This window comes from Eumetopias jubatus, unplaced genomic scaffold (genome assembly GCF_037043125.1).
Source record: "Eumetopias jubatus isolate StellerSeaLion01/CBP00866 unplaced genomic scaffold, mEumJub1_p1.0 scaffold_5, whole genome shotgun sequence".
NCBI classification, from domain to species: Eukaryota; Metazoa; Chordata; class Mammalia; order Carnivora; family Otariidae; genus Eumetopias; species Eumetopias jubatus.
In genome coordinates this window covers 46,311,789-46,335,573 of record NW_028274811.1, presented here as the reverse complement: position 1 = coordinate 46,335,573, position 23,785 = coordinate 46,311,789, and the positions used below count along the sequence as shown (strand labels likewise).

Here is a 23,785-nt window from a genome sequence, read left to right as displayed (position 1 = left end):
TGTACCATTTTGCTATACATCTTTGATGGTGATGGGATGGGACAAATGTTTATAATGTGTATGTAGCATTTACTCCCTATAATGCAATTTCCTTTGAAACCCCACACACAGAAAACTCTCTCACAAACTCAGCATTTATTAAATATATCAAGTCCTGAGCATCTTATATTATAGTTTATTAATTAGGGAGGAAGGACCAAATGTACAGACTGAGGAAAAATTAGCTATTCTGTCTTGTATTTTATCTTTGTGATTATCTGATTCATGTCGGTCTTCTCCAAGCAGACTGTAAGCTCCAGTGCCTAGTTTTGTTCACCATTTTATCTCCAGGGCCTAGAAAATAGTACATAAATATTTACCAGATGAATGAGTATAGTATTAAACACTTGGAGATGTGGTAACATCCAGGCCTATAATCACCAAATTCAAGTGTAACACGAGATATACCATAAAGGAGGCAGAATCAACTTTCAAAAAACTAATTTTAATCAAAACAAAATTGTTGATCATTAACAAGTTTATAAAACAGTGATTTAGTTACATAAATAAATTGATATCAGTGTATCAAATCTTAATTACTTTCAACTTCATGAGCATGTTTACATGGGTGATGAAGTACAACCTTTTTTTTTTCTTTTTACCTATTATAATAAATAAAATGGAGCGCATGAAATAGTTCTTCTAAACAAAAATACCTACAAACATACCTCTAGCATGTTCTCTAATGAAGGGAACAGGAGACACTGGACAACTTTTGCACCAAAACATAAAAATTGCTTTAAAAAGCACAAAGTTACAGAACCATCAGCTAAAGTAAAGACACTATACTGTAACCAAAGTTGGTATTTAATAATATAATGAACAGTTTGGTAGTTAGATCTCCAGTTTGGTTATTTTAAAGCATTAAGACAAGGCAAGATAGAAGGCTGCTTTTGTTTTGAGTAATTCTAGAGAAAATAAAATATATTTAAAAAAAAAGAAAGAAAACTGAAAAGTAGAACAGTCATACCTACACAACTTTCTGTCCTGCACAAAGTCAAAATACCTATGCAGAATAGATATATAATATATATAATGTTATTTGTGCACAAAGGTTAGCTTATTATTAGCTCACTGCAAAGGCGTAATGTATCATATGTCAATTGTTTTGGAAAACATTTTCCATTTTGTGTCAAAAGGATATTTCTTTTAAGTTTCCTAGGCTAGGAGGCACGAACCCCAATTCCGGCATACTGTATATTCTTAATGCTAAGGCTTGCTGCTCTGGCTGTGTATTTTGTTGTCCCTCTTTATTCTAGTGCCTGTTACAAGCATGTGTGGTACAGTGGTTGTTGTTGGTGGTGTGTGTCTGGTGTCTGTGTGTATACATATATATATGTATACATAAGCTGTATAAATATATATACATATATAATCTCTCCCAATAAGATCTCAGTCCAACCATGCAATCCAAAAGGCGGCTCTGCATAGATGCCCAGCATAAAGTTCACCGCCTGAGCCAACCCTGAAGCAAGGCGCACTTTTAGTCCTTCTGATAGGTTTTCTCTGTTTTTTTTTTTGTTTTTGTTTAAAACCAAGCTACTGCAGCTTCAAGTATTTTGCATTACATAGAATATTTTTTATAAATTAGTTAATGTTATATTTTCAATATTCAGACATATACTATAATATATATACAGTACAATAAATGCTCTCATTCTTTTTTTAATTTTTTTTTTTTTTGATAAATCCCTGAGAATGTATGTTGACAGTCGCTAAGTTTCCACATGCACAAGCATCGTGTGCCATGCTTCTGGACGAACAGCACTGCAAAGCCACGTGGGTCAGCCTTTTAACTATTAGTATTTCATTTTGTTGGTTTGTTTAAATATGCTGAAAATGTAAAGATGAGTTACAAAGGAGTAAAGCTGAATCCATTCGAGGTACTTATCACAGGATGGAGGTGTTTTGTTTGGTTTTTAAAGCCATTTCAATTATTTTTTTTGAGGCTGTGAACGTATACAGAAAACAGGAGAGCTATGTGGACTTTCGCCACTTGACAACATATACTCAGTGTAAACCAAACCTTTTTAACCTCTCTCTCATACAAAACCAAAAAAAAAAAAAAAAAAAAATTATAATAAAAGGAAAGAAAAAAAGTAAGAAAAAGGGAAAAAATTAAAAACACACAAACTTTCACAACATGACAATTTAGTCTGCAAACGCAATAGAACTATACACATATAATACCGGTGTGGCTCTGTTCTTTAAGTTAAAAAGGGTACAAAGGCAGGCTCAAGTAAAAACAAACCATCCCTCCCATTCCCACCCCCCACCCCCATTCATACAAGTTCTATCAACCAAACCTCTCCCGAACCAACATCATCAGTTTCTTTTTGCCTTTGTAGATTTGTTTCAGGTTATCAATAAACTGTGTAAACTGAATGTGTCCATCATGCGCCATTAAGAAGGTCTCTCGGGCCTTGCTGAGGAACTCGATAAACTCACTATAATGCCGAGGACTGATGTGTGTGAGTCGTGAATGCGTCGTGTTGATGTAGGCCCCAATTGTGGCATCCAAGAGTTGCCTCAAGGGGGCCTTGTCCAGTGACATGAGCTTACCAGAGTTCCTCCTTCCGTGAAGTCCCACCATGCCAGGAGTGGTCAGAGTGCATCTGCGCAAAATGTCTGACAGTACCGTTGCACACTTGACACTCTTGACCACCAGAGGTATTATAGCTGCAAGCTCATTTTTACCAAGGGAGTGGCTGAGTGCACAGGCCCACAAAACATCATTAATGGCAGGGTGTGTGTCCTGATTGTAGCTCAGGTTGAGATGCGTCATGGCCAGGGTGGCCAGCTTGTAGGCCCTCATGGGGTACCCGCGGTGCTCCATGTACCGTGCTATTGTAAAGAGCTGGGTGTAGCTCATGCCAGTCGTAGCAGCGTCAAGAACAATTTGGTACGCCGTCTCGAAAGCTATGTGATCCTTTTCACACAAGGTCAGCGCGGAGAGGGCACAGTTCTGAGGGTCCTTCATGGCACACTGCAATGCAAGTGTCCGGGCACTGCTGGCCAGCTTTTCCTGCTGGTGGCAGTCCAGGTGGAGGCGGACAATGGTGCTGTTGGACATCACGGTGGTCGCAACTATACTTGTGGCCTCAGTGGGAGTAAAGAGGGTAAACCAGCTCTGCATGATGCTGTCCAGGGCATAAACACCTTCAAGGAACACAGAGAAGCCCTATTACTGATGAGGAGGCTGCCCAGAGGTCTTGCCTTATGTCCACCTCATAATCAATGCTTACATGGTTAACCAGCACAGGACATGAGCTAGGCCGGAGAATCCTGTAAGGTAATGGGCCTGGGAGCAACCTCTTAGAATAAGGTCATTAGAGATTGTTATTCAGGGAAATGCCTGAAAGGAACATGAACTTCCTGTAATCAACTTCCTCGGGAGCTGGTATTTGCACTGTGCTGCTTTGCCATTTCAGAAAATGGCTTTTTGCTAATGAGTTCTAGTTCACTGGGGCCTCCTGTCAGTTCCCCACTACAGAATCTGAGGCAGAAGAAACTACGACTCTCACCAAAATACAGACTTTTTATGTGGTACGTGTGTTTGTAACTTTCAAGTATACACAATACAAAATGATTTAAGACACACAAAGAAGCAGAAAAATGTGCACCATCGTCAAGAGAAAAGAGTCAACAGAAGCAGACCTATGGATGACTCAGATGTTGGAAATAACTGACAAGATCTTTATAAAATAACCATTTTAAGTGCAGAGACCCAATATGCCTGAGCCATATAGGAAAAGCCTAACTTTGAGTGATTTAAAGAGAAGGTACGAAAATCTCAAAGAGAAGTTAGGTATATACCTTGGTACAGGGTTAGGGAAGTTGTACAGCAGTTCTTCAACTGGTATTATCTTTGTATTGCTTCACTGAAGCATCACTTCAACAATTTAATAATATAATTTTTATATTAAGACCAATTTCCCTTTTTCAAAGTAACAAGCCATTAAGATTAATAAAAGAAAAAAACAAGAATGATTTTACATGATCTAAAAACTGAGGAGGCAGTATCCTCTCAATAAGAAGTGTGTACCCTTTTTTGATGCAAACAGGAAGGGAGACGGACAATTCAACCAACATTTATTTAAGGCAACCACCATTTTGTTTGTTGGCATTCCTACTGGAAATGTAGTTTTCTTTGGGACCGATTTACTGCTAGAGAGGGGAAACAGTTGGTTGATGGTCTCACCAAATGCAGATTATGGGCAACCAGAAGGATCTTCCTATGCCTAGCTTTCACATACCTGAAAGCTGACCTACACCACACCCAGTAATCATTTATCTGCTGGATACAATGACATATGCCCTCAGACGATAAAGAAAAATCTCAGCACAACTAGATAGCTTCATATTATTTTCACTAAAATGGACTGAACCACTAACCCACAGTCTCAAGTTAGTTTCAAAGGTGGTTTCCACCCTACTAAGGATTCACTCTGGAACTCTTTAATATAAAATTATAAACCTGATTATCACAAAAAGTTACCAAAAGCACCTTAAGAGTGACAGAGCACAAAAAAAAGTGTTTACTCAGTGACTTAATTTTAAAAGAGTCTGAAATCCCACAAATGTGATCTTTTGGAAGAAGAACAATGTGAGTGTGTATAACTAAAGGTTGAAGGCAGGGGCTAGGGAAGACCCTGTAGGTTGCTAGGAGGAGCAAGGAGCCTTGGAGAATTCAAGGTAAAAGAGAGAAAACATTCTTATATTTGTAAATGACAAGTTAAATCCGACCATGAGGTCCCTGGGAAAGCTCCCACTCCAGAGTTTACCTACCCACTTCAGTAGCACACGTTACCAGCCACCTCACCATCTCCCGCCGTCGCCAATTTAAGGTTGACAGTGTCATCCGCATAACCTATAAAGACAGAATAACAAAATGTTTCGTAAGATTAGTCTACGTTAATGGAAAAGGAAAACAATTCATCCCAAGGCATAAACTACTAGGAATATTCCCTGCTACCAGAAGGATGGAGAGCCATATCTAGAGCCAAGTTCTGCATATCAATTTGAATTCGTTCATGGCTCCCCAGCCTAGGAGACAGAAGGCCCACATTCTACTCCAGGTGGGTTGACTGACCAGATGCAGCATCCTGGGCAAGTTGCTCAATTAATCACTTTTCTCATCTGCAAAATGAAAGGGCTAGACTGCAACATTAAGCATAGTCCATGCCCTCTTCTCCTCCTCAGCTTTAACAAATTCCATGGTTCTAGATTTTTGAGGCTTCTCATGAACGAATTCTGACTAGGAATCCTGATTTGGCAAAGAAGTATTTTAAAATAATCATTTTAATTATCCCTTCAATCTCTGGTTGCTCTTTTTCCTGGTGATCATGAAGATAACCCCAGGTCTACGGAAAGAAATCATTTTTGGCATCATTAGTCATCTGATTTTGTTTTTCACTTTCTAATAAGATCCCCAAATAAAACTATCCATCTCTTGCTGCTTCCCCCATTCAGAACATCCAGGAGATGACATGCCTAAAGCCTCAGAAAGGTGCTGTGGGATTCCTTCTTGGGTCCTAGAGAGAATAAGGCAGGGACTAAGTTTTCAGTAATCTGCCATTTATCCAAAAAAAAAAAAAAAAAAAAAAAACCTGTCAGAATTCCAAATAACCAGAAAGTTCATTAATGGGTCTTTCTGTATCATACCTCTATGAGGCAACTGATAACAAAAATAAGCCAACTAGCATCAATTTATTTTTAAAAAGAAACTTCTAAAATGTCATTGTGTAGCTTAAATGCAATGCCCTATACTCTCTGCTAGTACAGTACTATATAGGGTAAGTGTACTTTCCTGTAATCTAATCCTTAAGCTTTATTAATCATCATAAGGAGAATCCATAACTAAAAAAACAGATTAATCATCTAATCAGGGCATTCTATTCCCCATACTTAAGGTAATTAGATAACAATTTCCTTCAGTGCTTTTAATGGTGACCAAAAAAAGCAAATGTTAAAAGAGAATTCCTTAGAAAAGTCAGAATATAAACTTTTCAGTCCCTGGTTTACACAGTAATTATTTTTTAGAAACTATAAGGAAGCAAACATCCATCTGTATGACTAACTCAAAATGTCCTTGGTAAAATGTCTAAGCAGGTGTCTGGAAAGGTGAAAACTGGACCCTGGCCCAATCACTCCTCCTTTACCGAATATTCTCAGAGTTATAAAAAGGAGCTAGAATTGCCCATCTATTATGAAAATGCAAACATCAATAAAAATTCACACTACCTCTAAAACTTTAACCCTAACAACTGATTAATACATGATAGTTTCACGTAAGTCTCTTACTAGAGATAATCTCCTCTATTCGCTAAAGGAGAAACAGTGATGTTAAGGCTATAATTCAGAAAATGACCTTTTTTATTGAAGGACAAAAATAGGGCTTCTAAAAGTATAGTCCCTGCATCTCAAGCAGCAGTCTGGTTCGGCTGGGAATGACCGCAGCTCTGAAGCACAGTGCTCTCCTGAAGTGTAACAGTTCTGTGCACTGAAGAGTCACGTGGCTGCACCAAAATATCCAAACAGAAACAACCTGAGATGGTGCCTTTATTTAGCAGTCCTTGGGGCCCCAGGAAAGACCACCAGTCACGTACCTGCAGGCCCAGTTCCAGAGACACTTTCAAAAGAGTGATGTCTGGCAAACTGTCCATGAGAGTTGCTATTTTAAATGCATCTTGGGCAAGCTTGAAGATGTGGGATGAGGAGTGAATGTTTTTCTGGATGGATTCTAATACTGTTTCCAGCCTCCGAACATCGCCTGCAACAAACAAGGGAAAACCAAACCAAACCAAACCAAACATCAAACAACCACAACACACACACACACACACACACACACACACACACACACACACACACGAGGAAAAAAAAGGAAACAAAACAAAACATAAAGCACAAGTTAATTTACCTGAAATGTTCACATATAGCACAAATGTTACTACAACTTAGGGTCCCAGAGTTACTGAAATGCCTATGAATCACAGTTTCACAAAAAAGATACACCAAGACACACCCTTGGTGACTAAAAGCACATATTAACCAGAACTAACATGAGAGAGCAAAAAGCCCCCCCAGTTCCTATTACATATTTTTGGTGAATATTTCAGGGAGGAAAAAAAAAAATGTAAGCTAACATTTTAATCTGCTTCTGAACCTGAACCACCATTTATATGGTGTGGTAACTAAACCTAAACTCAGCCAGCACCAAGTTTAATGATGCAATTAAAAGAGGAAAAGGTCAGGTTCAAGTGAGCAGCACCCATCCTACCTCACAGGCTAACATCTAAGGAAAAGGATCCCCTACATCTGGACATTGGCACCACTATTGACAATTTGATAGAAAACATAATCTTTAAAAAAAGAAAAAAGGCAAACTAACACAATAACCATGAGGCCTCAGGACAATCTAGTACCTTTGGCTGCAGTCAGCATGGTGGACGCCAGCTCACACTGCTGGGATTCTATGTGGCTTAGAGTGAACCAACGAGGATACCGGTTGGGAACGACTGACGCAATATGGTGTGGGCGGGTGAGGTCTCCAGTCGGAGCAGTAGATTCCAATACTAGTAACCTGTAATGAGAAGACAAGACAGTTGCTTCCTAGTTATTCTTTGTTCATCCCCTTGGCCACAGGATCTGGTCAGAAGGCAGATGAGTGGGTAGATGGTGGGAGAAACTGTTCAGGTCCTGGGTGCAGGAAGAGCTGGTACAGCTACACTCTGCTATCTGGATGCCAAAGACACCTTGTTAATTGCTCAGTACTCAAACCTAAGAGATTTCTTTTCTTTACCATCATTCAAAAAACTGCAATATTCAAGAAAATTAAGAAAAGGAACACTGAAGAGATCTGAAACACAAAATTTGATGTTCACCTACTGTAAAATTTTTGAATCTTATCACACTCAATAAAAAGTAAAAGCCAACAGAAACTCATAGGCAAGTGAACATTTAAGACTGAGATTACAACAGTCAGGGAACAGTGGATAGCTGAAATGGATAAGCTAACTCATTAAAACACAAAATAAGGGGGGAAGTTAAACAAAAATGGCCTCCTTTCCATAGATTCATACTTCCTGCAGAATTAGTTCCTTATTACTTTAGGAATTTATAGTTAGAATATGTTGTATCAATCCTCTCAGAGATGAATGCAAATGATCCAAGTATTTGTGCTTTGACAGCCATGCTTAAATTCAGTGTGATCTCTGATTTCAATCAATCTATCTTTTGATTAAGAATATGTCGACAAATAAAGAACAATTACTGAAAACAGAGCACATGCTTAGCGATCTCTTCCAAATATAAGTACCGAAGAGATTAGCAGGGTAGCTACAACTGCAGTTGTTCCTTCACAGTCATCAAAACACTGACCTTAACTCAAGTATACCAGTGTTAGGGAGTAAGAGCTAAGGACCAAGAGGAATTAACATGGTCAGGTCAGGGTGAGATGCTGGCCTTGGGGTCCCACCCAAGAGCAGTTACTGTTCGGGCAGGCCAAATGCCTCACTTTCTTTTCCTTTTATCTAGGGACAAAGAGATGTTAGCATTAAAGGGTGGCAAGGCAGGCAATTAAGTAATAAGAATTTTGGTGAAGTTGCTATTTATAACTTCTCAAAAAACCCAGAATGTTCCTGTGTTCACCAGCAGATCTTTCCAGAGCTGCTGTAGAGGAAACTAGTTAACAGCCCTGAAAAGATGAGAAAATGAGTGCTAAAAACACCCTTTTCCAGCTCCCTACCCTTCCCCCACTTCCAGAAAGACTAAGAAGCAAGTAAGCTACAGGTCTCTTTTCTTGCCTGTTCCCCTGGTGCCTTAAGATGCTTTAGTAAGTCACACTACCTCCCTTCCACAGCAGTCCTTTAGCAGAAGCAGTGGCAAGAAGAAAAGAGGTGGAAAATAATCCCCTAGTGCCCCACTGATATCCCCCATAAACAAACTGCCTTGGCAGCAACCAAAGTCAAACATAAATGAGTTTCTGAGTGTTAGAAAAGCAAGCCTTTCCACTTCACAGATACCTTCCCATAAGCCAGAATCACAGAGAAACCTTATCACACTTTACCCTTCAACTTTACAGTGGTCACAGCAATAGCATCTGGTGGCACCATAACATTAGCATTCTTCTCTTTACAACAGGAGTAAAACTCTTAAGATTTAAGAAGTATAGAGCTGAGTATCTGTCTTTGTCTGACAACTTCTATTTCAGCTTCCAAAAATGGGAATAGGCACTTACTTACAAAACTGTGCCCTAAAATACAAACCAAGGGGCATAAAGTAATTTAGTGGGTGTGGGGGGTGATTTTTACTTATGTTAGTTATTAATTTATTTGGGGGTATTTTTAAAAACAGATGAGAATTTCACAAGGTTTCTCTGATAGGTTAATGAGATTTCATGGTGCCAAGGGAAGAATGCCAAGTTAAAAGATGTCAGCCTCAATACACACTGACACACACACACACTCACTTACTGCATAGAAAAGAGGCCCCCTGAAAGATATAAACTACCCTCATACAAACAAGAATTTCTTTTGAATCCACTACACTGGTTGCAGACAGAGAATCTCTGGTGAAAAGATTCTATGGGATCAAAGTATTCTCCAACACCTCAAGCTCTTGGGTGTGTACATGGTTTGTCTTTGGTGACTATAACTGGGTCTAATCTGCACTTTCACATAGGAGTGTTTTAATTTTTTAAAAAAGAAAAAAATCTCATGTTTTAAGAAAGGTGGATATGACTTTCAAGTTCTTAAGGTTTAATAGGCAACATATAAGATTGAAAAATACAGTCCTGAATTCATTAAAAAATACTCACCTAGACAAATTCATGATAAAAATATTTGGTGAACAGACTTTAAAAAGGAAAGTGAAAATGGAAAGGTCAGTGGCAGAGAACAACATTTTCTAATTATTATTATTATTGTAAAGGAGGGGCTGGAAGCAGTCAGAGTGTGGAGAGCAGGTCCTGGAAGATGCCTAACAGTGATGCCTTCAACCCTAGCCACAGGCCCCAACTTCCCTCATCCTCCAGTTGAGCACAAAGGTGTTTTGGTGATACTAAGGCCTTCCTGCACTAATGATGCAATGTGGGATTAAAGCAGGTGTGAAGGGCTCCCTCAGTTACTACATTCAGGCAAGTATACTTATTATTTACCACCGCTTCAAAAATCTAATTTTTTCAAAACAACCAACTATTTAGGAAGGTTTCAATCGGTGCTCCCTTATGATTAAACCTGGCCTAAAATTGTTCTCTAATTCCCAAATTCTAGCTTCAAGAGAAATAAGGAAAAAGCCACCAAGAGCACAAGTACGAAGCAGTCTAGGATACAATTCTTCCCTTTCTGTAAAACAAAAGCCAAGCAAAGCAACAAACAAACCACCACTATAACAATCCAAGAAGCATAAATAGTTTCTTTAGCTATTCTGCTGCCTACAAGAAATACAAATGAAGGAGAAGTCAGTGAACAGCCATTCTTCCCCGTGGGGAATCTGGATCGCCTCTGCCCGGCCGGGCTGTGAATACGTACCGCATCGCTCTCAGTGCAATTTTGTATGCCAATTCAGCATCATGAGGTAGGAGAGAGGTGAAGAGATACTTGGCAAATGTGTGCATTGGAACGCTCTCCCGATGGATTATTTCGCCTAAACCACTATATGGTCCGGCTGTGGGAAGAGAGCATACACATTTTACATTCCTAAAAAAGGAACTAAGACTTCTTGTAAAGTATATTTTTAAAATTTTTATGTAAAGTTATAACATATACAAGCTGATCTAGTTAAGAATGTAATCAAAGTGACATAGTAGAAAGAAATACAATTCTTAGTCAAAAATGATTCTACAGGGTATAGTAGCCAATATTGAATTCATTTCAGGAACAGTCCCCCAACTAACTGTACCACAGCTAAAATGAGAATCACAGAACTAGGGGGCAGAGCTTTTTCATATTATAACTGCTTCAGAGAAAGAAACCCTCCGAAGCACATCTCACTGAATTCAAGAAACATCTGAATTCAAGAAACATTCTCAATGTTTAACATCTGAACATCCAGATTTTCAAATACACAGATGACTCTGCAGCTTAACTTTGGAATCTGCCCCTGGACTGAATCAGTCTTATGGGCACAGACAAGCCGGGTTTCCAGAAAAGAGTGCTCTGCCTCATGGGAGGCATCTAAACCACAAATCCCAATACAAAGACTTTAAACACTGTTGCTTCTAATAAGCAGAAATAGATATTAATTCTCAAAAAGTGATTCATAATAAAAGAATAGTTAGTAACCCATTTGATACTCACCATAGGCAAAAGAAAAATAAAATTAAAGTAACTGGAAATCTACCATTTTGGGGGCTCCAAAAGACCAATTTCAAAAGCAAAATTACATTTAAGCTGTCAAAATTCATTTCTTAGTAAGTTATGACAGGCATGGTGGCAGTGCTAACTTCCCCTGTGTGCTCTTGGAATGCTGCCCCTAAGAAAGGCAATACCGAATTTTAAAATAAATTTTGAAAGGAAACCACAGTGGTTAGTTCAACTACTTTCCACTTAGGTACTTTGAGGTTTAGTTCCTGTAAAGTGTTTAATAAATTAGTTTCCATGTCACCTTTGGGTAACATCTGTTTCACGATTTCTAGAATTATGAACCATGACACTGCTGCTCAAAGGACATAATACATTTGTTTTCCATGAGAAAAATCAGTCTGGCGAAGAGTTTAGAATGCAAGAAATGGCAGTTCAGAAGAAATGGTGAGAGGAGTTACTGAACTGGGCACTGGGTAGGAGCACGATACAGTCTAGATCATTTTAACGAGATTATTTTAACATTTCATTATTTTATTTTTGGTTTAGTGTTTTTAATTGCTCATTATTTAAGTACTTTGAAAATCATATTTTCATAAAATCTTATTTACCTAGGCAAACTAAAATCCATCCAATGTTTCTAATTTTACCAAATCTATTACCTTTCCTATCTTTAAGACATTTAAAATGTTTAGTGACCCAAAGTCTTCAAAAGTTGATATAGCATCATAGTTCTGCCTTTAGCCAAATTTTTAAATTATTATTACTATGAACTGAATGTTTATATTCCCCACCCCAATTCGTATGCTGAAGCCCCAACTCCCAGTGTGACCGTACTTTGGAGATAGGGCCTTTACACAGAGGTAGTGAAGGTGAAATGAGTTCACAGTGTGTGGCCCTGATCCAACAGGATTAGTGTCCTTATAAGAACAGACATCAGAGAGCTCTCTTGCTCTCTCTCCCCCTTTGCCTTGTGAAGTCACAAGGAGAAGACAGACATTTATAAGACAGGAAGAGAGGGCTCACCAGAAATTTAACTGACAAGCACTTTGACCTTGGACTTCCCGGCCTCCAGAACTGTGAGAAATTTCTATAGCTTAAGCCACCCACTCTGCAAAGTATTTTGTTATGGCAGCCTGGGCAGACTAAAACACTAACTCTTATTTTACTGAAGGCCTCATTATAGCAAATTTGTAGATTATCCATTTTCTTCATTTCTCCTCCATTTCCTTTCAGTGTTTCCCTTAAATCATCAAGTTACCTTTTCATGCTATGCAAAAACAAACAAACAAAAAACCCCAGGATGCATAATCAACACTTAACGTTATGACACCTCCCAACAAGAAAAATATTCAGTCAGGGATCACAGAATTATTTATGGATTAATAATGACTGTAATCCCTGAACTCCCAGAAATGCTTTACCAATATACCAACTGATGCAATATGCCAGTATTGTATTGTGGTCAAAAGTGATTAACACACAGCAACAATACGGGGTTACTGCTTTTTCTTTTTCAGAAAAAGTTAGCATCTTTTATTTCAGAATAGTTAGTGTCTGCTAACAACTTTGCCCCTGAAATTTCCAGAGTGTAAATACATGAAGAACTTGGTGCCCCAGTGCTGTGAACTCAATCATGGAGTGCTTATTTTCAGGAGTTTATAGAAATGGTCCCTCGGCTTCCCTTTGGACTGCTTCCTGTCCTGCACTACCCACTTTCTACAGCCCTAGCAGGACCAGGAAAGGAAAAGAGGTTGTGGTGAGTCAAAAAGCACTCCACATCAGGCACAGTTAAAAAAAAAGTTTAATGGGGAGAGATGCACTAGTCAAAAACTAAGAAAAAGTTTTAAAATATTCATGAGTAATGAACATGGAGACATCCAAAAAGGCAAATGATAAACAGGTATCAGACACTATCAACTCTGAAAAGCACACATACTCTTCCTGTCCCTCAATATAATGGCAATCAAAAGTTGGTTACTAAGAGCCAGTGATAGCAGTAAGAGTTTGTGGCTAACGATACTGCTTATATCAAAAGGAATTATACAGGAGGAAACTAAAACAAAACAGTAATGAAAGAATGAAGATCACTTGAAATTTGCCAACATAGGCTTTTTTTATCTTTAGAAGAAAAAAAACTTTAAGGTGAGGGCTTCAAAATATTAATATCAGGAATTTTACCAAAATTAAGCATGATATTAAGAACATTTTCCCTTTAATTTTATTTTTTAAGTAACATTTTCCCTTTAAAATGCACTTCTAAAACATACAAATGTATAATATATTTGATGAAAATATTTTCTTTCAAAGAGATCTTTAGCTTTGGACAAATAAAAGAGGTTGTGAAATGTTATTTTCTCTAAATCCCTTCCCCATATTGCAGCAGTTCTGAATATAAGATGAACACACCACACTTTATTAACCTATCCATCCCAGAGAATCCCACAATAATAACGCCCATGTACTGAAGAGATAGAAGCAATTTTACCGATTAGGCATCACTTAAATTTGCGTAAAAGATTAGGCTATTACACTCATTACGCTTACTCTTTTCCAGAAAAAAACAAAAACAAAAAACAAAACACTTTTAAAAAATAATGCCAACCAAAATTTCTTAGGCCATTCAGCTCTTGACCTTATAAAAGGAAGAAAATCAGACTTTGCCTTAGAGAGTCCACGAAACTTTGAACTTGGTGAATCTATGCCTAATGAGTTCTCTGAAATAATTAGCACAGTGGAAATTCATTCCTGCAGCCTCCAGTCCTTTGCTAGCATGTGCAAATGACATATTCAAAACCCAGTAACAGCCATAATAATAATTCAGAGGAATGCCAATGAATTTCCATTTCATTATTTAATGGATCGAGCAAATAGGTACATGGCTACCAGCGATAACTTGCTAAATATCAAACTTGCATTTATCTCAGTAACAGCACAGACTAAATAACAACAGTCCTTTTCAAAGTGTGTGACATTAAATGGGGCTCATTTCTAACAGGCTATCTTACACGACCACTTAAATCAAATGACACACATCTGAACATCTATACTTTTTGACTGAGTGATACTACTTTTTGGATAGTAAACAGTCCTATGACACTCAGAGACCATACCAATCAGAATAACTACCATACTGAACGCATTCAAGCAATACTCCTGACATAAAGAAAGCTTAGTGCCTCAATAAAATTGGCAAAACAAGTGGAAAACTTCTTTATCACACTACCTTCTAATAGGAAGACTGCTTGCTTGCGAAAAATTTTCACCAGTGTGTCATCCAATTCAATTTCCTGAAGCTTGGAAATGAGCTGCTCCTCATTCCGGCAAACCTTCTCTTGTGTGTACAGCCCATCAGGCATGATACGCTGCTGTCCCAGCCCTATCAGGGCTACTTCCACAGCTAGTGTTAAATAGGATTCCCCTTCTTCTAAGAATTTGTGTGCAGGTAGATGTTGGTATTCCAGAGACTTGCACTGTCCCATATTCTCTGTAAAATGTCACAAACAAAATCAGAGTTCAGATACTACTTTTGCCTGTACTGATAGGTATGAATATTTATTTTACCCAGTACTGAAAAATGAATTATTTGAGAACTATATAATGGTTTTCTAGGATCTTTTAAAACATGACCATGAATGACCAGTTATGTGTGTTTTGGGGGATAGAATTTACAAACATTTTTCTCCCAGTGAAAATGAATCACCAAAAAAACCCTACAAATCTAAGAAGAGATGGTAAGAATACTTAAGAGTGAAAAAAGACTTTAAACAAGAGCAAAATTACATGACTACAATAGGTACCAAGTCTTTAAAGCATGGCATTAGAAAAAAATTATCACAATGTTGAAATTTAATGAGAAAAGCAGAGAACACAACATACATATAATCCAATTTCAAGGTCCTTTCTGTTACCAAAGAGTCATCAGTTACCAAAAGAGGAATGATTCTTTGAGCATTCTCTTATCTCTGTTAAAGTATTTCTCTTAGAAATGTTAACAAATTTTAACCAGCAAACTCCCAAGGAAAGGGAAGTCAGAGTCATACCTTTCACAGTCCTGATAAGAGTTTGGGGCACCCATAACCCATGAAGGCAAACACCACAGGAGAAATTATGGAGGTGCAATATAATTCATCCTCTGAGTTCACCCAGGCATGAGAGCAGCTGAGGGACAACCCTTCCTGCCTCCCACACCTCCATCCACAGCCCATGGGCAGTCATTTTAGGGATGATGCTTAAGTCTCAAGAGGCAGAGAGAAATTTCAAAACACTGCTTTATAGGAATGTGTGATGTAAAACACTTTTAATGACATTAGATACTTCTCTTAAAGTAGACTACAACCCATTTAAGTGACAAGAAACTTCTAATGCAAATTTCTAGTTTTAAATGCTATGATACACATCTTTATTTTAAATCATGATGCTGAAAAACAATCAATAAATGCAGATAAATTCTTAGATGCAGAATCACTGGCTAGAAGAAAATAAGTATCTTTAAGGTTCTTAGAGAATTTTTATTTACTTATTTGGGAGAGAGAGAGTGAGACAGAGAGAGAGTATGAGCAGGGGGGAGGGTAGAGAGAAAAGCAGACTCCCCCGCTGAGCAGGGAGCCCCCGATGCAGGGCTCCATCCCAGGCCCCTGGGATCATGACTTGAGCCGAAGGCAGACGCTTAATCGACTGAGCCACCAGGGGCCCAGTATCTTTAAGGTTCTTAACACATGCTGCCAACTATCGATTCTAAGACTTTTCCCAGTTTGTAAAACCTTCCACAAAAGCACGCTTTCCTTGCTCCCCTGCTCACTGTAAGTACTATTAACCCTATGGATTCATAAAACAAACTGACAAAAACAATGACCAATGCCACTCAGAGCTTAAGGGAGAAAAGCACATGAGAGAATGCCACCAGTGTTACCTGTAAAATCGGAGAACCCAGAGAAGTTTTCATCCTCGATTCGGCAGGCTTCCATGAGGCTGCTGAAAAGAGTTCCCACGGGGTCCAGGGGGTGTCCAACCCAGCCCTCAAGATTGGTTATCGAGGTGATGCTTTTATGGGGTAGCTCTGTGTAAGAAAAGGGAAGTGAGAGATGGAAACAAGGAGAGGAAGAGAGGCTTTACCACTTAATAGTGTCATCCTAACAGATTAGTACTGAATTCAATTGGCAATTCCTCTTTAATGAAAAAAACAAAGGTACACATAATTCCCAACATGTTAACTATTTTGTGTTCATAAAGTCTATCTGTAAATCAGTATAAATGGTGCCAACTTTCTAGGACAGCCCCCGAACATCAATTCATGTGCCCAAGGTACTGGGTGAACGTTATTACTTATACTATTAAATGATGTTGTATGAGGACAAATGAGTTCCAAATTTTCATCTGAGAAGTGAGGACAACTCCCCTCACTTCCCCAAGAGTGGCATTAGAGAAGACTACGAAGTCCCCCTGGAATGATCACTGGCTAACTATATTAAGAAGATACCCTCAGAGTCAATGTTCACTGGGTCATCTACACTGGAGACCAGAGGGCAGCGGTAACCTGGGTCCAACCTGGACTCCCCTATGGAGATCATTAAACTACTCCCCTTGCATCTATGGAAGGCCTCATTATCATGGATCTATATGCCATTTAAGAGAGGGCCTTTGCCACAAAGGGGAACTACAGCAGAAGGTAACATATAATTTAGATGAAATGTATCCTTTTCATTTTCTTCACAGAATGGTAGCACTTTCAAGTTCTTATGTTAAATTACAGAGTCCTGAGAAAAAAGCTGTAAATATTTTAAGATATGTTCCTTGTTGTAAAGAATGCAGTATTTTATATCCAAATGTTTACTAATAGGAGCTCTTTCTTACAGGAAAATATAATGAAATCTATATATAACATAAAATATCCAAGACAAAAACTGGCTTTTTACAAATAGCTAAAGAACCATTCCATGAATCCAATATTCCTTTAAAAGTCTTCCAGTTTTGGACTATCAACTATCAGGACATAAAAATAAAGAATGGCCTGGCACAAGGTATTAAAATTTATAGAAGCTGGGTCCTATATTCCTTGAAAGGGTCTTTCCCTTTGGTTTCTGTCACTGGCCTTCATACACATAACCAGTATAAAAAAAGGAACATGAGTATTACTCTCAGAACAACAAAATATATGTGTTTGATGGGGGGAGAAGGGGACATACGTGTCTGTGTGTGTGTGTGTGTGTGTGTGTGTGTGTGTGTGTGTGTGGTGAAAGGAAGTGTTGTACTTACACAGATAAATTTATTACTAAGTGATGGAAACGAGAGAGAAAATTTTATAAACTATTTCCTCTATTTTCTTTCCACACAAAAATTAGTGAAAACAACATGGAAACGAGAGAAATGAATTTTAAAAAAGGAGTACAACTTTTTTTCAGAATCAAGAACCTAAGTGAACTAAGAGAACGACAAATACCATATGATCTCTCTTCTATGTGGAATCTAAAAAAAAAAACCCAAGCTCCTGGATACAGAGAATAGACTGGTAGTTGCCAGAGGCAGGGGTGGATGTGAGTGAAAGGAGTCAAAGGGGAAAAGGTACAAACTTGCACTTATACAATGAACAAATCATGGCAATGTAATGTATAGCATGACAACTATAGTTAATAATACTGTGTTACATATTTGAAAGTTGCTAAGAGTAAAGTTATCACAAGAAAAAAATTGTGTAACTATATATGGTGACATATTAACTAGACTTACTGTGGTGATCATTTTGAAATATATAAATATCGAATCATTATACCGTATACCTGAACTAATATGATTTTATGTCAACTATATCTCAATTAACAACAACAAAACCTGACATACAATGCCAAATACTACTGAAAATGTATAAGGTATATATTTACTAATCTTGACCACATAACAAATAAGTGTCATGGCAATTTGGAATTTAACAGCTATGAAAAACCTATTCTTTAAATATGGACAAAAAAAGGGAGGGAAAGATACAGGTAGAGAGGTGCAATCACAGTAATACTTAATAAGAGTCTGAAATAAGTTTTCATTGCTCACAAGATAAAAGAGAAATGGGTTCAAGAGTGGTTTCAAAGACAAAGGGGTCTAACTTAAATATATTCTAACTTACCTACACAAACTAACATTTTTACACTTTTCATTTCTTAGATATTGCAACATTTTTATTAAATTTATTTTAAAAACATTTCTAAGAAAAGTTTACAATTTTTTAATCTAATAATCATCATGACCTAGCTTTAATTTTACAATATAAAAAATACCTCACTCTCTCTTAGCCTGGATATTACTATCCTTCATACTTTCCAGAAGTAGGTATCTTCTGGCTATAGACTGTTTATATTTGGGAGGAGGGGGTATTTCAGAAAAATTTTCCAAAGGTCCAAGCAATATATTTTGCAAACATATGGGAATCAGTTATGTTATGAAGAACATGAAGAAACGGACAAAATAGTGATCACCAGGGATATCACATTCCAATTCCATTTAAGCTCCCCTTTTTGGTTCAAATTTTAACTCTAAAAAAGTTTCTGTCATCATACATATGATAATGTTAGTTAACATTTATAGTAAATCTGATATAGATGGTATTAAAAGTTGTAACAAAAGCTCACTTTAACCTTCAGCTTATTTCAACAACTTCTGATAAATTTTAGCTGTATCCTTGGTGTGTGTATAATCACAGAAGGATTAAAAACAAAAACATGACTCAAAAAATCCCCCAGCAACTAAAAGTATCTCTCTGAATAAGCAATAAAACTCCAGAGTGAAAAAACAAACCTAATCAAAGAAACATAAAAAGATTTACACCTATAGAAGGAACAAGAAGTGCATTGATTAATCAGAAAAAGCATATATACATTTTTTCTGGTCAGTGCTTATGCATGTAATAAAACTCTCTGCAACTGCTATTACTCAGTAGTACTTATTTAAAATTTAAAAGATAAATAGTGAACTAAGATAAAGCGAAGTTAAATTAAAATGTGTTGTCAGTTGGCAGCTCATCAAATGTTATTTACAGAATTTAAAAAATCCAGGAGTTTTGATCACTTAAAATAAATACCATGTCCTGAAGTACAAACTGTTACAGGTAAAATGTTTTAGAGTGCTTACACACCGTGCCAGCTCTTTTAAGAGCTTTATAAGGATTAACTAGTTTAATTTTCTCAACAACTCTTAAGAGACAGGTCTTCTACTGAGCCCCATTCCACAGATGAGGAATCTAAATCACAGAGCTCCAGTCACTGCCTAGGGTCTCCCAGCTGGGACCTACAGCTAGGATTCAAACACAGACAGTCTGGCCCCAGACCCCTCACTGTTAGAATTAAAACATACTTTCACAAAATAAGATATTTGGTTGACTGGCATTTTCAATAATTCAGACACACAAAACTATCCCCTAAAAAAATTAACTAACCCAAGAAATATTTTTAAAAATTTCATCTCTTACAACATTCAACCAGGAAAAATGTGCCTAAAATTTCTCACAGATCAGCTATTAAATATTCCCAATGAATGGTCATCTCCATTGATCTCATTTTAAAAGCCATCTCTCTCAAGAGAGGACAAAATCTAGTGATGTCATCACCAAGAATCCCATTCCAATGGAAACAAACTCCACATTCACCTTTTTTTTGAGTTCGGAACATTTCCAACTGTTTCTGTTGCTGTCGTCTTAACGTGTTAACAATAGCTATTGCTAATCTCAGTGCTTCTCTGGGGTACCCATGAGAACGTAATGCATCCACTCTTGCACAAGCTGTAGGAACATGTTCTAAAACAAAAAGTTAAGGGGAGAAAGTTGCCATCGTCAGACAGATCTACAAAAATAGCATTTAAATATAGTAAGATGTTTTTCCCCAAAATACTATTAAAAAGACACAAGAACCTACTTCTGAACTTGGATTTGAATGAAACACTCAGCTCCTACTGCCAAGCATTCATCCATCTCCCACTGAATCCCTCCACTCTGCACCTCCCACTCCAATAATGCTATAGAAACGAAACAAAGAAGTAAGTCATGGAAACGTCTTTCCGGTTTGGCCACTTACCATGCCAGAGGGGCCACCCGCGGGAGTCAAAGAGGGAGTTTTCAGTGTCGTCATGGTAACAGTAGTTGGTGTATAGGTCACTGCTGATAATGTGCTGCAAGTGGCTATCCTGCCAGTGGAGATCGCACGCCTCAATGGCTCGGGTGAACACTGTCCGATGCGGCCTGTTCGATGAATCTGTTTTTCCCACAATTCAGAAAGCCAGGTCAGCTATTATTCACATGTGAATCCATCAGTCATACCATTCTGTGGCCAGATGTTCATGAACACACCCACACACACTGTCCTGCACCCCCTAAGCGGAAGGATGAAGGGTGAATACTCTCATGTCCTAAGTACTAGGAGGCAAGTCAGCCCAAAGAGCCACCATCCACTCACTTGTTTTATCAAACACACACACTCTGCAGCCATCAAAGCTAAGGTTAAAGGCATCCTGCAAAAAGAAGTGTCAAGTCTAGTTTCCATGCCAAATACACTGAGGAGGCACTCGGCACAAAAGTCACATGAAAACTCACTGCTCCCCACTTCTGAGGTGCTGTGGTGGGCTGCCCTGATGGGATCAACAGCTCTCACAAACACTATGCAAGAGATGCGACACCAGCCATGGAACCTTTCAGGAAGATGCAATCAGCCTTTAAAGATACGCAGAAGGGTTGTGCTTTTGGTTGTATTTTTTAACTATATTGTGCGGTTTTGCACAATTAAAACTATTATGCTTCTTGGGATATAATGATTAAATGCCACTTTATATCCCAAAGGGCATAAATGCATATATTTAACATTTCACAAAGCCACACAACATAGCTACAAAACAAACCAGCGCACTTACCTTGCCCCTACAGGCTGCCTCCTGACTCCTGGGCAGGTTCCATGACTGGTGTGATGTCCCCAGCATAGTGTATGCCGGGGCATCACAAAAGAGCAGAAGCAAACACTCCGAAGAGGATTCAAGTTTCAGGACCTGACGGAGAAAAGAAATGTTTGGGGAATAAAGAATATTCTCATCCCAACTCCTGGGATTATTCAGTCCCTCTGGATAACATGGTTCAAATTCTGTAACTGCAATCCCACCCCTTGGGTCCCCACTCCAGACTTACCTTCAATTGTGGCACAAACCTTAGCCAAGTCTCAACTGAAAATCAGGGTAACAAACTATGCTTACATATGTGTATTTTACTTGGCTCTAGTATCACACCTCACTGTACTGAGACTTAATAAGAAGCAAACTAGAGCTTTGGCTAAACAAAGACAAAAAAAGGGAATCATAAAAACCAAAACATAACCAAATTGAGAAGAACTCTGGGAACTCATCTAGTGCGATGAGTTCAACTCCCCTATTCTGCCGATGGAACCGAAAACTCAGAGAAGTGACGTGACTTGCCAAGGTCACATGGCCAGGCAATGGCAGTCAAGATCAAAACATAAATATCCACACTCTAAATTCAGCTATTTCAGCTGTTATGAAAGTCTTCTGAGAAGTCTTCAGCTTGGTTTCAGGTCAACTTAGACCTATCTATATTTGAATGCAAGACGTATCAAAATGTATGATGACATAATTTGAGAGGCATAAATACTGACGTCTCTGCTACGGCCCTGCCCAGTGCACAGATGCACACCTTGCAAATAGGAAGAGGGGGCCCTATATTTAAGGGCCTTTGAACCTATCAGGCCTTTTTGCTGAGCAAGGTAGAGATACTCCTACCCAACAGAAAATTGGTTCCATGACTTCTGTCAGTTGGTTAAATATTCCCAAGTCCAAATTTTATACATTTTAAGTGACTCTGTCATTTTGCTTTTTTTATTTAGCTGAAATCACAGAAACAGAATTTAAAACTAGGAGACTTTAAAAAAGCAACTTAGTATTATGCATGTATTAAAAAATTAGAGTTCTACTTCTCAATTTGGCTCACTGTGGTATCAATAATAAAATTAAGGTGTAGAGTATGATTCCACTTATTAAAAAAACAAAAAACTTAACTTTTCACATGTTTGTATGTATGAGCAAAGAGAAAAGTACAGGAACACACCACACTTTTAACAGTGATTAGCTATAAAAGGCCAATAAAACCAATTCTAACAAAAAAGGTTAAATATTCTGGCTCCTCTAAACAGAAAACAAAAAAGAAAAAAAAAGCTAAATACTAATGAAATAATAATTAAATGAAAATATAAGAAAGTCTCTAATAACATGGTAAATAAAGGTTGTGTACATAGACAATGACTACAAAGATAAAACTTGATTAGTATCAAAATTATGGCCAATTTTTATCTTACATGTCTAGTTTTTAGTTTTGCAACAAGATGGAAAAAAGAAATGGATTATCTAACGAAATTTTCAAAATGATAAATACACAAATTTATAAACAAATTTTAAATAAAGTATATAACACATTAATACATGCTGATTAAAGAAAATTTGGGAAATTCAGAAAAGTAAAAAGGGGAAAACTAATAGCTCTTTTATAAAAAAATTAAAATTAAAAAATTGGCTATCATTCTGGTATATTAAAAAAAAACCTACTCTTTCAAAGAGTCTGGATTTTAATGTTGCTAATTAATTCTAACAAATAATCTTAGCGAAGACAAGGCCTGATTCCCCTTCACATTCACTCCAGTGTGCCAGCACATCCAATTCTGCCCACGGTCTGAGTCCTATGCACACTCTACCCAGCTGCAATGGTGTGGTTGCTGGGCTTTGCTAGCTACCACAGACTCTCCCCTGCATTCCAATACAGGTATGCAGGCCGAACATCAGTGTCCCTCTGTACAGATGTCTCTTCTGACAGCCCCTCTAGAGGATGTGGATATTCTGCTAAAAACAGGAACCCTGTGCCTTTACACCCAATAGCGAGAAACATAGCCCTTAGAAACTAGATTCTGACTTCATGTGCCTCGACCAAACCAAATATGAAATGAAATTTCATCTGGAGGCTGGACATCTTCTTAAAGGCTCTCTAAAGTCCATGGAATCTTTCTGTTTAATCAAAGAGAAAGTAACCAAATGTAAAGTAAAGTAGTAAACTGTAAAATGTTAGGATGGCAGTCCCAAAAACTAGGTGGGGAGTGAAATACAGAGAAACCTCCAACTATAGTTAAGTAAAAGGAGATTAAAGAGATTACCTATGTAGATATAGGCATGCCCTTTCCTAGCAAAGGAAGGAAATAAATGTTGAATTGTTAAATTTGAAAATTCTAAGTTTCTGGAAAAAAAGAAACGGAGTATATTTATTTTCTTTGAAGTTATTAAACAAAATAATCATGGGCAATAAAGATATGACAGATTTCAAATACTAAAATCCCAAGGCAAATAACTCTAGACAAAGCAAAGCCAGATCTTTTCCAAGTCCTAAAACTTCTTTTTGATTGGACAATCCCTATGGAGTAATA

The 23,785-nt window shown here is 37.8% G+C and overlaps 1 protein-coding gene across 2 annotated transcripts in view; it reads right to left on the bottom strand.

The window, feature by feature from the left end:
* Window positions 1-491: 491 nt before the first annotated feature.
* ZSWIM6 (zinc finger SWIM-type containing 6) overlaps window positions 492-23,785 on the bottom strand; it is a 190,057-nt gene continuing 166,763 nt past the window's right edge. The window contains exons 6-14 of one of the 2 annotated variants that reach the window (XM_028123914.2): window positions 20,399-20,575; window positions 19,975-20,121; window positions 16,255-16,401; window positions 14,569-14,829; window positions 10,572-10,707; window positions 7,467-7,624; window positions 6,648-6,811; window positions 4,828-4,909; window positions 492-3,198 (exon numbers count right to left, since the gene is read on the bottom strand). In XM_028123914.2, coding sequence (XP_027979715.2) covers window positions 2,336-3,198; window positions 4,828-4,909; window positions 6,648-6,811; window positions 7,467-7,624; window positions 10,572-10,707; window positions 14,569-14,829; window positions 16,255-16,401; window positions 19,975-20,121; window positions 20,399-20,575 — 2,135 coding nt within the window. In that variant the 3' untranslated portion in view covers window positions 492-2,335. The remainder of the gene's footprint in view (window positions 3,199-4,827; window positions 4,910-6,647; window positions 6,812-7,466; window positions 7,625-10,571; window positions 10,708-14,568; window positions 14,830-16,254; window positions 16,402-19,974; window positions 20,122-20,398; window positions 20,576-23,785) is intronic. The other variant, XM_028123913.2, reaches the window with a different exon arrangement.